The following is a 19,176-nucleotide window of genomic DNA, read 5'->3' on the forward strand; positions in this document are numbered from 1 at the left end:
TTTGTTTCTTTTCTTCTAGGGAAGCACTATCCATTGTCTTCCTCAAAATGATGACTTTTCATTCCACGTCACTTACATTGTAAGTGCATCATGAAGGGATCTTGATTATGAAGGGATTACAGGAAGAAAAACCTGTTTTTAATGTTCATACAGGCACCTGACTGTCGTTTAACGAGGCAGAGGTCATCAGTCTGTGTATATAAAATCATGATTTTATAAATTCTATTTATTCTATGTTTTAACTATGTTTTGTTATTTTATGTCACTATATTTTATTTACTACTCTATTTTGTGTCAGCAGGTTTTATACTTGTATTTTCGCTTTATTTGATCTCAATTCTATTAATGTTATCAAGTGCATTATATTTTCCATCGTATGTTAGATTAATACTTGTTACTCCCTTTTATGTCCTTTGTGAAGCACTTGGTGGATGTCATTTCTCTGCTGTAAAGCACTTGGAGATAGATTTCTTATATGAAAGGTACAATATTATATTTTTAATATTACTTGAAAAATTGTGAACCTTTCCTTTAAATGCAATGTGCAGCTAAAACTACATTTTTGATGACATGCACAAATCAACCAATGATTCTGCAAAGTTTGATCACATTTTGCCTACTTATGGCTCTATGGCAACATTATAAATTTAAATGATCATCATTAAGTGGTTGTGCATCTGACTCAGAGGAAATTATGCATAACATTTCTGGGCAGAGTTTAGCAGTTTTTCACATATTACTGTCTAAATGTTTGTAGTTTGATTCAGAATTGGATAAAGATAGATAAAACAAATGTTAAATTCTCAACATGAGCAGCTTTAGTGGAGGTGTGAACTCGGTAATTTGTAGTTAATTAGAAGTTATAATTATTATTAACATAAAGTCTTTACCAGCTACTCTGTCTCCAGACAGGAAGGGATACATGAAGAATGTGTAGATCCACTTTTGTCTGACTGGATTCATCTCAGAGAAATGGTGGCTTAACTCCCTCACCCTGCAAGAGGAGGAAGAGGAGGAAGAGGAGGATGAGAACACTGTTAACATGAAGGCCATCGTGACAGAGACACACAGGAGGGCAGAGACAGGCTTACACGGTCTGGTAGGTGGAGCAGCTGAAGTTTTTGGTGCTCAGGCAGGACAGGAAGTGTCTGGTGACGGATCTCAGCAGTGGTTTCATCTTGACCTCCAGCCACATCTGGACCAGGGCTTCGTTCTGGAGGGGGTCTGCTCCGGGCTTGAGATCCAGTGCCCCCTGCAGACTGAGAATTGGCACTCCTGTCATGCTGGATTTCTGTGGTAGAGGAGGAGGAGGAGGAGGAGGAGAGGTGTCAGTGGAAATATACTGCAATGTGTATGATTGTTTCACTCCAAAGCTAATGAAGCTGGATTTTATTCCCCTGTATTGTAAGTGTAAGTGAAGTGGTCCTTTTAATGATCAGTATGAACAGAAGGAATGATTACAACATGGAAAACATGTGTCAATGTTAGTTTAGGCACACAGTTATTAATTTATGACTTGGCTTTAAAAACTGTGAAGTCATCTTTCAACATCCAGCCCAAAAATAGCAGAAGACTTTAAGGCGTTGTATTGTATTGTATTGTATTGTTGATCCACATCACTCGGAGAACTCTTCAAGTCTCTCCATGACACACACAAAAAAAACAAAACCAACTAGTCAGGTTGAAAATGGTGGCAGCATTCCTTCCACTGTTAGTGTACTGAAGGAGATTCCTTTGCTGTGGTTAAGTCTTATGGCGTACCATGAAGGTGTACAGGTCCATCGCCCCCTCAAGCATTCCTTTCAGCCGCCGCATGTGGTCTTTCCCTGTGTCATTTGGAGATAATCCCACACATTGGAGGAAGTAATGAGGTGGATCTCGCACCTTGGATTGAATGACAAGAATGACAAGAATAAGGAAGAATAAGGACACAATTAGATAAATAGAAAACCAAATTATGGAGGCAAAGAAATGTTGGATTTCCTATCTACTGCATCTCAGTTAATAATGTGATTAGTACATCATGTTCAGGGACATGTGTGATGTACTGACAGGACATTTCCCAGGTAGCCAGAGCAGATTGACAGATTGTGGTGGTGTGTTGGTGTTGGCTCGACACCAGAGGAATGAGGTTTATTGGGTTTTTATTGTTTTTTTTTAAACTGACAGCACAACATTTACAACAAGGGAACGGAGAAAACAAGATAAAAACAATCCGATTCAGATATACAGTATAAAAACAAAACTGGTGCTGAAGGTTTTTTTTTCTTATATAGACAGAGCACAAAATAGCACCAGCCAAATGTTGATAAAATATGCAAGTGGCTGTTAGATTTGTTTCACTCACCAGCCAAAAGCACATTGGAAATCTATTGAGCAGATGGTAAAGTTTGAACGCTCACTAACAATGCATATAGACATAGTTTTTATACCATTACAGTTCTGACTAAATTTCAGGGTGTCTAAATATAGACTAAAAATATTTTCTAAAGAAATACAACCCACTAATAAGCTGTAAAAACCTGATTACACACACACACTCTCACACAGATTTTGTTAACAAACTCAAATCGGATTACAAGAGGAGTTACAAGGGAACTGTATTATTGCTCTTTGGAGAAGTGCCTTTTATCAATCAGTCTAACATTAGTGGAACTCTATATGAATACATATCAGAAAAAAAGTAAAATTAATTTACTTCTCATTTAAAACAGTAGGTGATTGATGGTCAGATCTGTCAGTACTACAATATACTTCCTCTCTGCTGCTGTTATGTGAGTGTCTGCGTGTGAACTATGTATGTGAACTTGTTTCTCCAGCTGCTGTAGAGTCTCATGTAGTTTGTGTATCTTGTGTAGTTATCTCAGTGAGATTCATGTGTTGTTTCACGTTACGTCTACATACCTCTGTACTTCCTGGATGCTTTGTCCTGTTGCATACTTCATGTATAATATGCTCATTTGAGTAACGCTCGCTTCAGTGTTGGCACGTTATTTTAAGCTGTTTTAACATTGTTAACATTCTCTAATGTGACATGTAAATGATATCACGTGTTGCTGCTTACACCTTATTTCAATAATTGTGTTATATTTTTCTTTTTCTTTGCCTTTTTTGTCTATTTACTTTTAAATAGTTTATTATAACAGATGATTATAATACACTATGATCCAAAAAGTCAGAGAGTAACCAGCAATTATGAATAATTAAGATATTTGTCCTTATGATAAAATGCTGTATAATGTGTTGATAACTCTAATTATACATGGATTATAACACAATGTAAGTATGTTTATGATGCATTAGATTAAATTAGATTAGATGTCTTTATTTGTACCCGCAGGTAAATTTGGCCATAATTTGCATTATGGACATGGGTGTCATTCATGGTGCCCTACTAGTTTGCATGCTGGACCAGATCCATCAATAAGTACACTGATACCTCTGTTTTTGTCTTCTGTGTAAAAGGCCCATATAATATTTCAGTAAGTGTCTGCACAGCCTATTTTCCTCACAATGTGCACAATGTTGACACTAAATATGGTGACTGTAAGACACTTATATGTGTGTCACTGTTCTATCAAATACTACAAAACCTGCAAAATGATGCATTATGAAGGAAAACACTTGTGTAAAAACAGTCCTAACAACATGAACAGGTTTCACCATAGAGATCTTTCTTGCAGGCCGATCTATTGTTTTCTATTCCAGTAATGTTGTCCGAGCCTCCATTCGACCAGATATTTTGATAAACGAATGCATATTATCAGGCTGACTAAGATAATTGCCATGTGAACAACGTGCAAACTGTTCTTGAACTTGCTGGTATGTGATTTGGCCGGTTTGACGACAGTAGATCTGAGACAGTGAAGATACAAGCGGACCATGACTCTGAGGGCATGGTGGTGAGTCATTGGTTAAAATGCTGAATCACTCACAGGAAGAAGAACCATTGCCCCAAAATATTAATTAATCATTAATGTATAAATCATTAATAATTATCCTTGGTCTGACTATATTGATTTTGCATGCCCTCACCATGTTTATGTGAGTAAATGACACTAATGTCATTTATTTCTGCCAGTTTTGCCCCTGAACCGAAACTTTAAGGGAGCAAATTTTAAATTAATATATTGTGTAGTGAAAAACTTAAAAATCTCTGAGTTTCTCTGCAGACATGGAGCGAGCACAAGAGTCACAATGCTTGTTGTTAACAGCAGTCGTCTTATTGTTTGTTGATTCATCTTCAAATATAAGATAAAATCAGAGCATGACGTGTTTACCTGTAGCTTTGGGCGTGATTTGATTATAATCTTAAATCCAGATTTATGAACAAAATCGGGAAGAGAAAGAAAGAAGAACAGGAGCAAAACACTTTTCTTTTGATGTTTATCTGTTAATGTGACAATGCTTCAACAGGCTGCACTCACCTGGTCACAGGTTCCTTTCGTAACGCACGCTGCATTTCTGTGAATTTCCATCAGTGAAGCAGACAGGCAAATATTTAGAGACAAAAGATGATATTATATTTAGAACAGCGTGAAGTCTTTACAGAAAGAAAAGAACATTTTATTCTCTGCTGGCTTTGCAACAGAGATGATGTTACCATTGAAAGATTTTAAGTTCATGATTTTACCTGTGTTCTCTTGATGAACCTGTTGGGAAAAGACAGAGTTCATTGTTAAAGCTGACATGAGATTTTGGGGAACACACACTTATTACATTTTTACTAATTAAGACATTTTAAAGATTTCCACCCTTGGATACTGTTGTTTGAGTTATCCCAATAAATGATAATTATTTAGCTCTCTCTCATCTTGATCATCCACTTTAAAGTCTACTTCAGTTAGATATTTGAGCTCTAGCAATACTGATAGAGACAAGTGTAAAGTTTCATTGAATCATGATCTTTCTCCTTTAATTATCCTCTTGAATGTGCAGCACCAGTCAAAAGATCAGACACACCTTCCTATTCACTTGGGTGAGACAGTGTGTCGACACCTTTGACTGGTGATGCATATTGAATGTAAAAATGATAAATAGATTTTAAAAAAATGCTCTTTGATTCTGAGACAATAACACCAAAACCTAATGTGTGTCATCAGTCAAAGGCTTTTGGGCCTATTTACACTGGGTGACTGTATTTGATCAAAATAGGAAGGAAAATACTGATATGGGCCCAAAAAGTCAAGGTACACATATCAAATCTTTAAAGGATGGTGTTGGTAACAATCTAGCTTTTACTTATTGTCAATAAATCCTGTAAAAACTCTGAAAAAACAGCCATGAAATGATGATGATTAACAAATGTTATCAGTATATCCAAAGCTTCATATACTGTCTGTCTTATTACTCTTTGCCGTAGAGCTCTATTGTTGTCCAAAAACTATTAAATACACATTAAATACACACTGTAGCACTGGTGACATGTTCCTTCCCTGTTTATAAGTCATTCCCACATAAACCGTTCTGCTGCAGTAAATGTTCATTCATGCGTTAAATTTGTGTATACAGTAAATCTGCAGCTGAAAATAGTCCCAAACAAATGCGCTAGTTTCTGTTTGACTGATGCTGTTTGTTAAAACTACAGTGCTCAGCTGTAAAGAAACTAGACATTTGTGTTTTTAAAGATTTAGGTCTTCATTAGGAACAAAGTTGGGGCCACAGACACAGTAAAGAAGAAGAAGAAGAGACGGACTAACACCGACCTTGTTCATTTTTGTCTTCTCATGGGATTTCAGGAAATAAATATTTCATATAAATATTGAATAAAATAAGACTCATCATTTAAATAATAACGCTGCCAATACTGTGTACTGTTTATTGCAGTGACTACTCTTGTAGAGACTTAATAGGCTCATATATGTCCACACAAATCTATGCTGAAGTCCAGATTAACAATATTTATTGAATGAAAAACTAAAAAGATTGACAAGCGGTTGTTGAACTATAATTATTGAACAATACCTGATGCGATATTAAGCCCTACAAACATGTTCTTTGTCTAAACTCCCACCACCACCCCAATGAACAGGTATAATAAGATGAAACCACACCCATATGTGTCAATCAACACAACTGACGCAATGGGTGCAGCCCAAACAAATACCTAAACATTCATTTCTTATTGTCTACGATTCAAGTAAAAAGAGCAAAACCAACACTGTGTTCGTACGTTTCTTAGTATGTTACAACTTCTCTTCTTTCCTGTCTCCACCCAAAGTTCGTAAAGCTTTAAAAAAAAAATAGGCAACCAATATCCAATCTTTGGCGTATTAATACACATTCAGTGCTCTACTGAGTATTGGAGGCAGCAGTATTCATATACATGGGATAGGATTAAAATAAATGGCAGTATCTATGGTCATGATGGTGAATCAGTGTAATGGTATGCCTCATTTATGTGCTTTCAATAGTTTGTGGACAACAATAGAAGTCCGTGATACCAAGAAATCAGATATATCAGGCTTTGGCTGCACAGACAATACAAGTTAGTAGGATTAACTCATTGTCTTTTCATGGGGTTTATAAAAAAATAAGAGAGAGAGAAAGAGAGGTAGAGAGAGAGAAAGTAAGGGTAAGATCTTAATATCATAATCCTCTCTTACCGAAGCAGATCCCCAGGTAAACCAACAGGAATATGTAGCTCGACCTCATGATGTGGCAAGTCTCATGGGGTGAAAGGGCTTTGTGTCGAAAATCACTGGAGAGGAAACCAGAGAAAGCACAGTGAGTCACTACACCCACAAGTCCTTCAAGATGAGCAGATCTGGGATCGTAATCTGAATCAAGCAGGTTTAGTCTCATCAAAGGTTGATTAGAGCATGTAAAAAAAATCTGAATCACATCATTTTTATCCTCTTAGTTTTGAGGTCAAGTTCAATACAATGCAACATGTTAAAAAAAAGAGGAACATCACCACCAATTATCTCATCAGAACATTATGAACAGCATGAAAGAATTGTGGTTATATAATCGTTATCACAATGTCCGACAACTTCCTCCACCTCTGAAATCATGTCTAGATTTTCTTTTAAAAAGGTTACTAAAATAAAAGTTGATTAATCTCGATAGATGGTATTTTGGTATTTATTGATTTTGGAACATTTGAATTGAAAATTGTTTCTGTTTGTAAAAAGTTACTTTTTTAAAATTGTTTTATATTATTTTCACTTTTTCTGATCTTTATATTTGGCTTGTTTTACCTTTTTATTTGACTGACTCTTTGATTTTATTTATTATTTGTTATTCTGGCTTTTGATTGGACCCAGGAAGACTAGCGGCCATTTGTAGGAGCTAATGGGGATCCTAATAACATAAAAATAATAACAAAAAAAGAATAAAAAGTCTTGTCAAAACTTAAAATATTACATAAAAACTCATTTGAACACATTCATCTGTCAGACGGTTGTTGTCTGAAGCTGTCAGCGCTGTTTAACGCTCACAGACTTGGTTAGATGACACTGAATGAGCCAATATGGTCGATGGCTGATAGGAATCAGGGAGCGGCGCTCAGTGACATAGACGACCTTTAACATAGCGGTGCAAAGATGATGAGACAATAGATGCATTAGTGGAAAGAATGTTGAAACCCTAAACCATTCATCTCCGAACAATGGATACAAAGACACTGAGCACATGAACTCGCTATGAAAAACATATTTGGTCCAGAATAAAGAATAGATCTTGTTTACAGTGGTACATAAAGACTGCTGGTGTCTTTTATCTATGGTTGATTAGTTATATCACAAGAAAGAAGTGTCCAGGTTCAAAAGTCAAGCACAAAAATCACTGAATAAGAGCGGTTAACCCCTTTAAATACTGATTGGGTCAAATTTAACCCATTTTGACATTTAACACCGTAAAAACACCCCAAACGTTCTTTTACCCTGAAATTTGATTACTTTTAATGAAGTGGACAGATATTAAAATGTTATACTTTTGTCCATTGAGGCTGTTCTGGGTCAAATTTGACCCGTATCTATTGACATGGCTTTTAGTTAAATGAATAGATAATAGTTTTAATAAGATAGTAGTTACTGTATGTGGATTTCTTTTCATGATGTACAGTGAAGGTTGATGGCTGTAATGGTTATACAATAAACCCCACAGCTCCATAAAGTTCTTGTAATTTCAATAAAATACATTAAAATAATTATTGAATTTATATATTTATATAAATTATATTTTCATTTCTTAGGTAAAATAGGACATGATTTTGTGTTATAGTAGGTGTTTTTCCTTCAAAAATGAGTGGTGTAAATCCCAAAAAATACACTCTCTCTGCTCTCTGACACATTAATCAAGGTTTAATCACCCATTTATTGATCAGCCAGATCGACTATTGATGCTTTTTAAACAGATATGTGGCTCAAAATTTGATATAGACACTTTTCATGAGTGGATTGATTTAGATTATGAACAGTATGTGAAGGTCAAGCGTCAGTCCAAGGGTTCGGAGGTGTGTACACTGGTGCAGTATGAGTTAAATCTAAGTTATGTTGAAATGACGCATTCATTCACATCGTCACGTAGTCCGTCATGGTAAAGTGAGAACATACAATACACTGATTGCTTTCATTGCATTCACACAGACAGGCGTATTTTTGTCACTTAAGTCGACGTTGCATTGACTTGACTTATGATTATTAGTTACAGTTTTGAACCGCTGTTTTTTCTGAGTCTGTAAAATATCAGTCAGGTGTCCAAATGAGCGCTGAAGCAGGTTTTGCTGGCAGTGATAAGTCATGTTCGTACAGGCCATTAGAAGATCCCCTCCAATGTAAGTGATGGGGGACAAAATCCACAGTTGAGTTAGTCAAACAAAAGTGAACATCTTCCACAGTTATAGCATTTTTAGTAAGAAAATTGAAATATGTTGACTTGATTAGAAGGATTTGGACAGCTGAAGCCTCATTTTAACCTCAAATAACCTTACGGCAGAAGGATATCAGATTTTGTCCCCTATCATTTAAACGGAAAGTTCATTATGAGGTTAAATCTTAGCAGGTATGAAAAGCAAAACAATGAATCTGTGTTTATTTGGGCATCTGACTCTTGTTAAACGACCATTCAACTCTAAAGTTAAAGGCGGTATCAAATGACTTTTTGGTAGCTTTGGTGTAGTGAAACAAACTGAAAACACAATATACAATCTAACAGTATTATTATGTGTTTGAGATCTAATTAATTAATTTCTCTGATCTACAGTAACAACACGGCTTCGGGAGGTTTGGGCTGCGGAGCGTTTTATTTTTCTACTGCTCTGTGACACTCAGTGTTTAGTAATCAGCTTGTAAGTGATCCAGTCCAACCTGATGGATCTGAATTAAATTCCTGTCATAACTGCCCACATACATTATTTGTAAGTTTATAACATTACTTAAGATAAAGATCCTGATGAGGAAGCTGTAAGAAGCTCCATGGATGTATAACAAGAGCTGGCCTTGATGCTAATTTGTTCCAGAGGCTTCTTGAGATAAATGTCATCATTGACCTCAAAACTAAGGTCAGCGACTCTTTGTATGAATACATGTTTAACTCATGAAGGTTTTATATTTATAAAACTTTCCGACAACCCTGAAAAGTGATTTTCCGATGTAAACTTTATCAGCCGAGTGGGAACACACAAGCAGGACCAGCAGAAGAAACACGTAAACACAGCTCAGACTACAAGAGCTTTAAAATCCTGACTGGTTATGAAATCATGTTGCATCACACACATAAGGAGAAACTTCACAGGTGCTCTCCTCTCTAACCTTGTCTTGTGATCCCATGTGAACTCAATGGGTTTCACAGGGGAAATAGATTTATACGAAGTGCTTTGTAGTGAGAGAAACAGAAACAAAAGCAGGCTGAATGAGTAGATGAAAAAATAGGAAGATGCAATCAACACAGGTTTTCTGTTCATTAACTGAAAAAACTGGAAGTGAGATTGTAACTGTCTATTGTGGTCTTGCTCGGAACTCTTAAAACTCTTAAAAAAAGAAAAATCAAATACGTTGAAATTATTTGGGGCCGCCCTGATGAGTCCACGAGCAGTTCTGAAGGATTCTCTCTCACATTTACAAGAAAAACTGGGCTGATACCAATTAAGGTCCGAGACCAGATTTCTCCTCCGATTGTCAGGAAGTGTGAATCAGGACTAAATCAACCCAAACTCTTGTAGTCTGAGCCTGGTTTAAAGCACCTGTGCAGCTGGCCACACAACAGAGAAGCAAACCTGGATGCTAGAAAACTTTTAGGGCTAAAACACCAGGTGAACAATATTTATTTGAGTGAATGGAGTCCAGTATCCAGTTGATGCCCAGTGTGACCTAATTCAACTATAGTCTATTCGCCATAACAGCAATATTTCCCAATCTTTAACAATACTGTGAAGATATTAAAACATATTCGACATATTCCAGTATCCTTTTAGCTCTGTTTTGGTCTCCTCCAACTCCTGACAGGAATAACTGGTCGCTACTGTACTAAATCCTTCACTGACTCGTGGCTAACTGCTATGTGTTTTCGGTTTCGGGCAGGTAGCTCATTTATCAGAGCGACTATCTGCTGTGACTGGAATCAGATGAGACCAGAAAACCAAAACACAAAACACATTAGAGATTAGTTAATTGCTGAGCTGGTGATACGTCTCTGTAGATTTGTCTCTACACACAAACTATTTCACATTACACACAATCATTTGAGCCACTGTTAATATATAAATATTAAAATGTTAACCATGTGGGCCCAAATGAGAGGTGAGTCCCCACAATGTCACCAAGACAAGATTTCATGCACACACACATTCAAAAGTTGCCTCCCAACGTTTTGACCCTTTGATTCGTTCCTATATTGCCACATACATCTTTGTGTTAGAATAAATAATGGTTAAAGTTGAAGTGTTTGTTCAGGATCAGTCCTGCCAGTTTCACAGGTTTGGATAAACACTGCTCCGACTCTGACTGTGATTAATAGGCTATTTCCAAAGCTGGACCTTATAACAACAGTGGTGTGAAAATGTGAAAGCGTCTGAAAAGGTTAAAAAGGTTAAAAGACGTCTCTCATATACAAACAAAGAAAACAAATCCTTTGCTCATTTCCCTCTCTCTTTTAAGAAAGATACACATTTAAAACGGAGGTGTGTAGAAGTAAAACATTCACTCAGGACTGAAAGGAGAATATAATTATGAGCTATTATTACTAATGATAGACTAAAACTGACAAATGTAGTAATCTTAAATTATTATTATTTGAACTTTGGATCACCGTGACAAAAAGTGACGAAATAATCTAAACTCAAGATCCACAAACTGGCATTTTCTGAGCTTTACAGGGTCTGGATCGTACTGAACGTTAATGTTGCACTTAAAGGTACTAATAACTTTGCTGATTTAAAAAACAACAACAAAAAGCATGTAATATCAGTATAAGTATCATCAGCATATAAAATAAACTGCGTCGCTACGAGCTCAAAGCAGTAATAATAATGATGATATAATGTAATGTATACTATATATAGCCTATTATGTAACACTGACAATGCACTTTTTTTATGACGGATTCTTTTAGATACTTTAATTATATTTCAAATGCTTTCTAAACTTTTCTTTAGTAAAATGCTGAATGTACGACTTTAACATGTAATGCAGTATTTTTATATTACATTATCGTAGTTTTACTTAAATCAAAAACTTAACTGACTGGTTCACAATTTTTCAAGTCTGTTTAAAAGCAACAGTCAGGTGCCAAAACAAACACTGAAACAGGTTTTTCTTGCCATAATTATTCCTTTTATTCATACTGAGCCAATTAAAAGGTCGTCTCATAATGCACTTATGTAGATTACAGTCTTTTTTAGGGCCAAAGTCCCTCTTTTTGTTACCATACTTCCACCACAGCTCAGCAGGGGAACACAAAGAGGGAGTTTGATGCTTAAAATATATTGTAAATGTGGCAGATATCCACTTGACATGATTAACTCAGACTGTTGAAGCCTCAAATTAGCTTCAGATAAACTTTTAAATGCATTTTTGCACAAAATGACGGTGTGGACAAACTGTTGCTTTTATCCCCGATCACTTACATTTAAAGATCTTTTAATTGCTAGTAGACACAAGAGGAATGATTATGACATGGAAAACCTCTTTCAGTGTTTATTTGAGCATCTGACTGTTTTAAGACTGACTTGTGAACCTGTCCTTTAAATAATTGAATCCTCTGCTGTTACAATCCACTGAGTTTATTCAATGATTTTTTCCTGTTATTCATTTGTCATTTTTTTCCTCTCAAAGGGCATTACATTTAAAAAGTCACATATTTTAAATCAGATATGCTACGACTCACTCTAACCCAATTTAATGAGGCAGAACTCATTATTCCCACTGATGAAATCCCCAAACGGCATGTGGTTGCCTCAGGTACACAACACACTCACACAATATATATAAGGACAATATTATAGTAAGTGATCACCTCACTGATTTCTTCACTGATTGTATGTATTGTATTAATCATTGTACAAACATCCAGTATAAACCATTAATGCTCTGTTGTCTGTGAGAAGCACATACTGTAGAAATAAGGTTCTTTAAAGCACACTGACAGATTTACATTAGAAGTAAAATAACATAACTACATAAAATCACATTTACGTAGGAAATAAAACAACACATTGACATTAAATCAAAGCTGAATCTCTTACCAGATCTAGTCCTTGAGTGCTCTAAATTGCAGAGGTTATAACACTCTCTCTCTTTCTCCCTTCTGACACCTGAGACGCAGGTGTACCTGTTAATGTCTGAAGGGTGTGTTGTCTTGTGACGATGACACAGGTAAGGATAGCTAGCTCCCCCATGCAGCACAAGGGGGCAGGACCAGATCGGCTCCTCTGCTCTGGGCGTGCACTGCATTAGGATTGTTCTTTTGTGTGTGTGTGTGTGTGTGTGTGTGTGTGTGTGTGTGTGTGTGTGTGTGTGTGTGTGTGTGGGCACGTTTTAACATAGCTTTGTGTATGGATGCCCGTGTGAAAGGGAGTTAGACAAGAGAAAGAAGAAGACACATAGTATAAAGTTTCTTTCTGCTCTTTCAGGAGGTTCAGCAGGTTACACCTTCATGGTATTTCATTTTTGATATATAAGCCTGTAGCTTTGTTTACAATAAAAGCAGTGTGGGCGTTATATCTGACATAACCAATTATTTAAAGATCAGAGACAGGACAACGGGATATTATTGCAAAATTCAGATATATATGGATTTATTTATTATAAATGTTAAAAAGAAGCTCTTGTCTTTCATGTCATAAAATTTGAATATGAAGTGAATCTGAATAAAACCCGGTCATCCTGTGTAGCCACTAAAACATGTTGACCATAAACAACTCATGAGATGTTATCCCTTTAAAGGCGTTTAAAGGTGATACAGTGGTAATAATCCCGAATATAAGTTCATATTTATTTCATAGAAGTCAGTGAATTAGCTTCAATGCCAAAGCAAATAAAGGGTGATAAAAGAGAGCGGTGAAATCAAAATGTGGTCTTTAAACATTGCAGTGACTGAGAGGTAAAAGACATTCACACACACACACACATATACACACACATACACACACACTGTGGCATGCACACACAGATCAGGTTAAACAGGTTGGTTAAACATCTGAGGCAGCAAACAGACAGCATTCAGGATTATAGGTACTCATAACTAACGTGTAAAGAATTAAGTAATCACTCCACCCTTAACCTTCACTCTTACAGTGACGTAAGAATAGATTAAAAAATGTTTAAAAAGTCAAGTCAATTATATCTGTATGGTGCCAAATTACAATATAAAAATAAAAATACACTGAAAAATAACTAAGTGCTTACATCTGGAAACCCTTTAGTCTTGATGTTGGGTATCAGGTCATGTTTTAATCTAAATATAATGGTAAATCTTAGACGATATATTGTATCTTAAAAGGGGAGAAATCGCTCTGTTTTCCTGCTTGGATTCTCTTTTTATGAGTGAGTTTATATCAATATTAATGTTTTTGTTGGTTTTTCTTCAATGCATCTAAATCATTAAAAAATAGATGAATGTAGGAGGAAATTGAAGGAAACAGGGAGATGGGTTTATATGCTCAAAAATATATATTCTATTATCTCAATAAAAAAGTGACAAACTGATAATATTTAATGTGTTCCTTAAAACAAAAAAACAAAAATCTATACTATCCTTATTTCCCCTTTTTCTAATAAAAGTCAGAGTTGCAGTCCCTTACTCAAGAAATTCAATAACCTGTCACACGTTTTTGGAGAAAAAAATAAGCAAAACTTTAATTATTAAAACCTTTATTGAGAACATGTGACTGGATGACTTGCTGTTTTCCTCAGTGTCTCTTCAGCTCCCTCCATCATATGACGACTCCCTGAGCTCCCTAAGCTCCCTAAGGTCCCTCAGCCCTGCGTCCCTCTGATCGTCCCCCAGGTGCTGCAGTTTCTATAGGTTATCTTATACACTTGAAAACGAGGGGCTGAGGGGAGGGGTATTCAGTTGGTTGCACTCAATATCCTCACCACTAGATGTCACTAAATCCCACACACTGCACCTTTAAGATATTCAAGAAACTGTCACAAATGTCTGGAGAAAAATAAAATAGCAAAACCTTATACCTTGTGAAAACCTTTATTGATAAACATGTGACTAAATTACTTGTGTCTAATTAAGTGTTTCCTTAGTATCTCTTTGGCTCCCTCCATCATATGACGACTCCCCGGGCTTTGCATCCACCTGATCGTTCCCCAGATGCTTCTCACTGCTGCAGTCAACGGACTTAGTCCTCTTCCTTTCAAAAATGTGTTGTTCCGTTTGTTCCTTAATGTGTTAATGAGTACAACCTGCAGAAGATCACATACTTAACCTGTCATTTAGTCACTCATTTGAGTCTTTATATTATTTAATGTTTTGTTACTTTCTGATGGGTTTTTTTAATTTGTTTTGTTGTTTGTCTTTCATTGGTCCATGTATTTGTACGAAGTGCAGTAATGTTCTCAATAAAAAAGTGCAAAGTATTAGATATGTTTGTTAAAACAGGCGAAATCAATTTAGCATATAGTGTTATTCTTATTTTCCCTTTTTTCTAATAAAAATCCAAGTTGCATTGCTATAACTAAAAATGTAGTATGTGGAATTTAGTGACATCTAGGGGTATGGACATGGCAGAAATTGAATATAATATTCATAAATATGTTTTAATTAGTGTATAATCACCTGAAAATAGTGTATAATCACCCGAAGCTTCCAGTAAACATATACTGAGAATAGGCATTTGTATCCGACAGTTCAGATTTTGAAATTAACAATGTTTATCTATTTTATATATAATGGATTTGTCAATGCGGAAGAAGGAGGAGATGTTATTTTAAAATTTAAATGAGGTAATTGACTGTTATTGGTATGTGACACAAATGATTATTTAGAACAGGGTTTTAGTCATTTGTTTTTAAGTTGAGTGTTCAATAAAGATGTGAAAACAAGGAGCAACAGAGAATAAGAAATAATTATTCATGGTGTCACAGGATGATATTGTGAAAATGAAGTGTGACTTGGAGGAGATAATATTGAACTGGAATTTGAATTTGAATGAACTGACTTTAGGGAGGGAGCTTTGAACTGGGACTTGAACTTGAATTGTACTGGGGATGGGTCTGTGTTGGGTCTCATTGGACGACCACATGTTTCAAGACTCTAGGGTAATATACTAGAGTAGGATGTGTAGTGTAATGGTTTCTTTATTTGTCTATTTTAATCAAAATAGACAAATAAAAATAGCCCCGGTGTGGTAGGATGTTGTGTGGAGGAAGGAACAAAACCACATCAAGGCGGGGAAAATGGTACGCACGCACCCAGTCGTAATACGTAATATGTAATGACGTCATCCAGGATATAAAAAACAGAGGACGTGTTCGCTGCTTTCTCTTTCCACCGCGTCGCTACAGGTAATCGGTAAACTGAGACAAACACAAATCTAGTAGTAGTAGAACCATTCAGGCCGGAGCCAAAGCTTGTCACAGCCTGACCACCTTACCGATTGCCAGCAAAGGCGCACCTCTCTCACTCCAAAGACCGGTAAGACCTGTGCTTTGCCTATGCTTTGCCTAGCAAACAGTGCTGAATAGCAGAGTAGCACATTTGGTTAAGTAAGATTGTTTAACTGTATTGATGTACGTGTTCTGATTTGTTTATTGTTGTTCATTTACCTCTGTTGTTGTGATGTCCTATTAATCGTCAGGTTATTGTATAGCCACGCTGCTAAGACGATGTTAGCATACCTCACACGTTACATCCAGTCACGAGGCCTTGCGTGTAATAACCTCTTCCTAATCTGGTACATTTTATGCTTCATCAATTGGCCTTAAACAGAGTCCCCACACAGTTAAGTTTAAAACCCAACTTTGCAAACTTTGCCTCTGGAAGCGCACATGGTTTCAAGGCACCACGTGGAATGGCCTTTTGTCTGTGTCGGCCATGTTGTCTGGTTAGTCACCATCTTACGCCATTTAGCGTCTTGTCACCTATTTGCAGTTCCCATTTCAATACAAATACACACACAGACACACACATCTGTGTAAGTGCACTTATATTGCATATTGTGCATTTTTGTTCTTTTAGTATATTTTAGCTAAGATTACAAATTGTGTGTTTTGCTTTGGTTGTTTTAAATAAATGCTTTTGTATTCTGTTTAATGTTGTGCAATAATTAATTTTGCCAACCTCTGCTCAATATGATAATTTTGGTTGCCGATATTAATTCAATTATTAATCAGAATTTACTGATTAATGATTTAATGATTTACACTATCATTAATTCTTATTAATAATGTCTATTGATTTTTTATAATAATTATATTTAATCATCATTATTTATTGCTTTTAGCCAAACCTGTAACTTGTGATGTCCAAAAGTATGTTTTCCTTGACTGTACTGTTGTCCACAGGTGTGGTGAATCTTGCTGAGAGGCAGAAGTGGCAACGTGCCAACCCTGTTTTGAAATCGATCTTGTCTTTAACGAAGCTGGCCTCTTCAAACACAGAGGAGATCAGCCCCCTTCCACATTGCCTCCTACATGTAAGCATCGCTTCCTATTTCCCTGTGTAAAGGCATGGTCCTTCTTAGACCCACATCACGAATAAGTGAGTTGAAATTGATATTAAGCTGTCCACTGATTGGCATTCTCTCTATTATGTACAGCCCTGAAGCCTACCTAAGGGGATGCAGAAGAGAGTGCTGTGCACGGCAGACGCAGAGATGGCAAGGGCCCGCTGTGACCCGGAAGAGACGCTTATGGGACTTCTTCCAGTGACTGACACGAAGAGCATGCTGACCATTGTGGGAGTGAAGATGGCTACTTATATGGGTTTGAAATGCTTGCATCTAAATGTTTGCAGCTTACGAACAAAGATAGATGAAATTCGTATATTTGCAAATCTAAATAATCCTAGTATAATGTGTTTATCTGAAACTTGGCTAGACGCTTCCATCCCAGACACTGATATTGCAATTGAAAACTATTCAGTCATTTGTAAGGACAGAAACAGACAAGGGGGAGGAGTATGTATATATGTGAGGTCAGGTATAAAATGGAAGCGAAGAGCTGACCTCGAAAATGATAACCTTGAAGCAGCTTGGACTGATATTTCAGTTCCTGAAAGTAAATTAATACTGATTGGTGCTTTATATAGACCTCCGAAATGTAATGACTTCATTGAAACCTTGGAAAAAGTGTTGGGTCGTATTGGTTTTTTATACGACAACGTTGTTTTAATGGGTGATTTCAATATCAATGTATTGAAGGACGATCACCAACTTTATAAGCCACTATTAAACTTACAGAAGAAATTTGGTCTCACACAAATTATAAATAAGGCGACTAGAATTACTAAAACCAGTAGCACTGCTATAGATCTTATTATGGTTTTAGACCCAAACCAAATCTCTAAAAGTGGTGTCTTCATATATGGACTCAGCGATCATAATGTAACGTACTGTACAGTTACCTGTAAGAGCTTGACCCCAAGTAATGATATGGATAGTTTTCAATGGCATGACACATTCAAAGATATGCTTAAGAACATGGATTTGTCTGCTGTTATCAATAGTTTTCAAAGGTATGACAAATTCAAGGATATGCTTAATAGCATGGATTGGTCTATGGTTATTTGTAGTCAAGATGTAGATAAAGCATTGGTTCACTTCCTGAGTATTTTTTTTCAGGTTTTTGATGAAAATGCTAGGATAAATAAGGACATTATAGATACTATTTATCAGAGAGAAATTGTATTGGGAGAATATTTGTGTAACAATAAGACGCATACTTATAATAAATACAAACATGTTAGAAATAGAGTAAAATCAATGATAGTTGACACAAAGAAGCCTTACCCTAGGACAAGGGTAAAATATGAAAATAATTCAACAATGCAGTTAGCAACGTTCGATAAACAAAGTATTAGTTTTGATAAAGGTATGATTGCAGATGAGAGAACATCAAGGAACATCAAGATCAGATTTTCTTTTAATTCAGTAACAACCCCAACAATCACCAACATACTCAGGGACTTAGACACCAGCATGGATGCTATCCTAGTGAAATTCCTGAAAGCAGCTGCAGTGGTTATTGCTCCATTTGTTACACAAATAATTAATCTTTCAATCTCACAATCAAAAGTCCCACAGGAATTTATAATGGCCAGAGTTACTGCTCTAAATAAAAAAGGCAGTCCGACTGAGCTAAGTGACTATAGGCCTGTGTGTATATGTTTATTAAGTACAATTATGGAAATGGCCCTTTCTGAACAGATTTCTAAGTATGTTAACCAGTTTGATAAGGTAGATGATTGTCAGTCAGATTTTAGACAGTCTTGTTCAACTAAGAATTGCATATTTGACACAGTGGATCACCAGAAATTGCTGCATAAATTAGAGGCAATAGGTTTTAATGTGGAGGCCTTGAAATGGATACAGTCATATCTTGACATATCTGATAGAGTCCAAATAGTAGATGTAGGAGGTACGCCTATCTATCTACCTAAACTTCAATGGGGAAGATGGGAAATAGTGTCAGCAAAGATTACAAGCTTTTTTTTTCTTTTTTCTTTTTTTTTCTTTCTTTTTTTTTCTTTTATTTACTTTTTGTGTGGATGTCTGGATTTATG

The 19,176-nt window shown here is 36.1% G+C and overlaps 1 protein-coding gene across 1 annotated transcript in view; it reads right to left on the reverse strand.

Annotated features, from left to right (window-relative positions):
• Positions 1-17,349, reverse strand: part of LOC128365242 (uncharacterized) — a 50,973-nt gene extending 33,624 nt beyond the window's left edge. Inside the window, exons 1-6 of the mRNA XM_053325910.1 lie at positions 17,226-17,349; positions 16,904-17,042; positions 4,634-4,652; positions 1,762-1,884; positions 1,092-1,291; positions 891-994 (exon numbers count right to left, since the gene is read on the reverse strand). Coding sequence (XP_053181885.1) covers positions 891-994; positions 1,092-1,291; positions 1,762-1,884; positions 4,634-4,652; positions 16,904-17,042; positions 17,226-17,349 — 709 coding nt within the window. The remainder of the gene's footprint in view (positions 1-890; positions 995-1,091; positions 1,292-1,761; positions 1,885-4,633; positions 4,653-16,903; positions 17,043-17,225) is intronic.
• Between the last annotated feature and the right edge of the window lie 1,827 nt (positions 17,350-19,176).

Source organism: Scomber japonicus, chromosome 2, assembly GCF_027409825.1.
Source record: "Scomber japonicus isolate fScoJap1 chromosome 2, fScoJap1.pri, whole genome shotgun sequence".
In the NCBI taxonomy this organism is placed as follows: domain Eukaryota; kingdom Metazoa; phylum Chordata; class Actinopteri; order Scombriformes; family Scombridae; genus Scomber; species Scomber japonicus.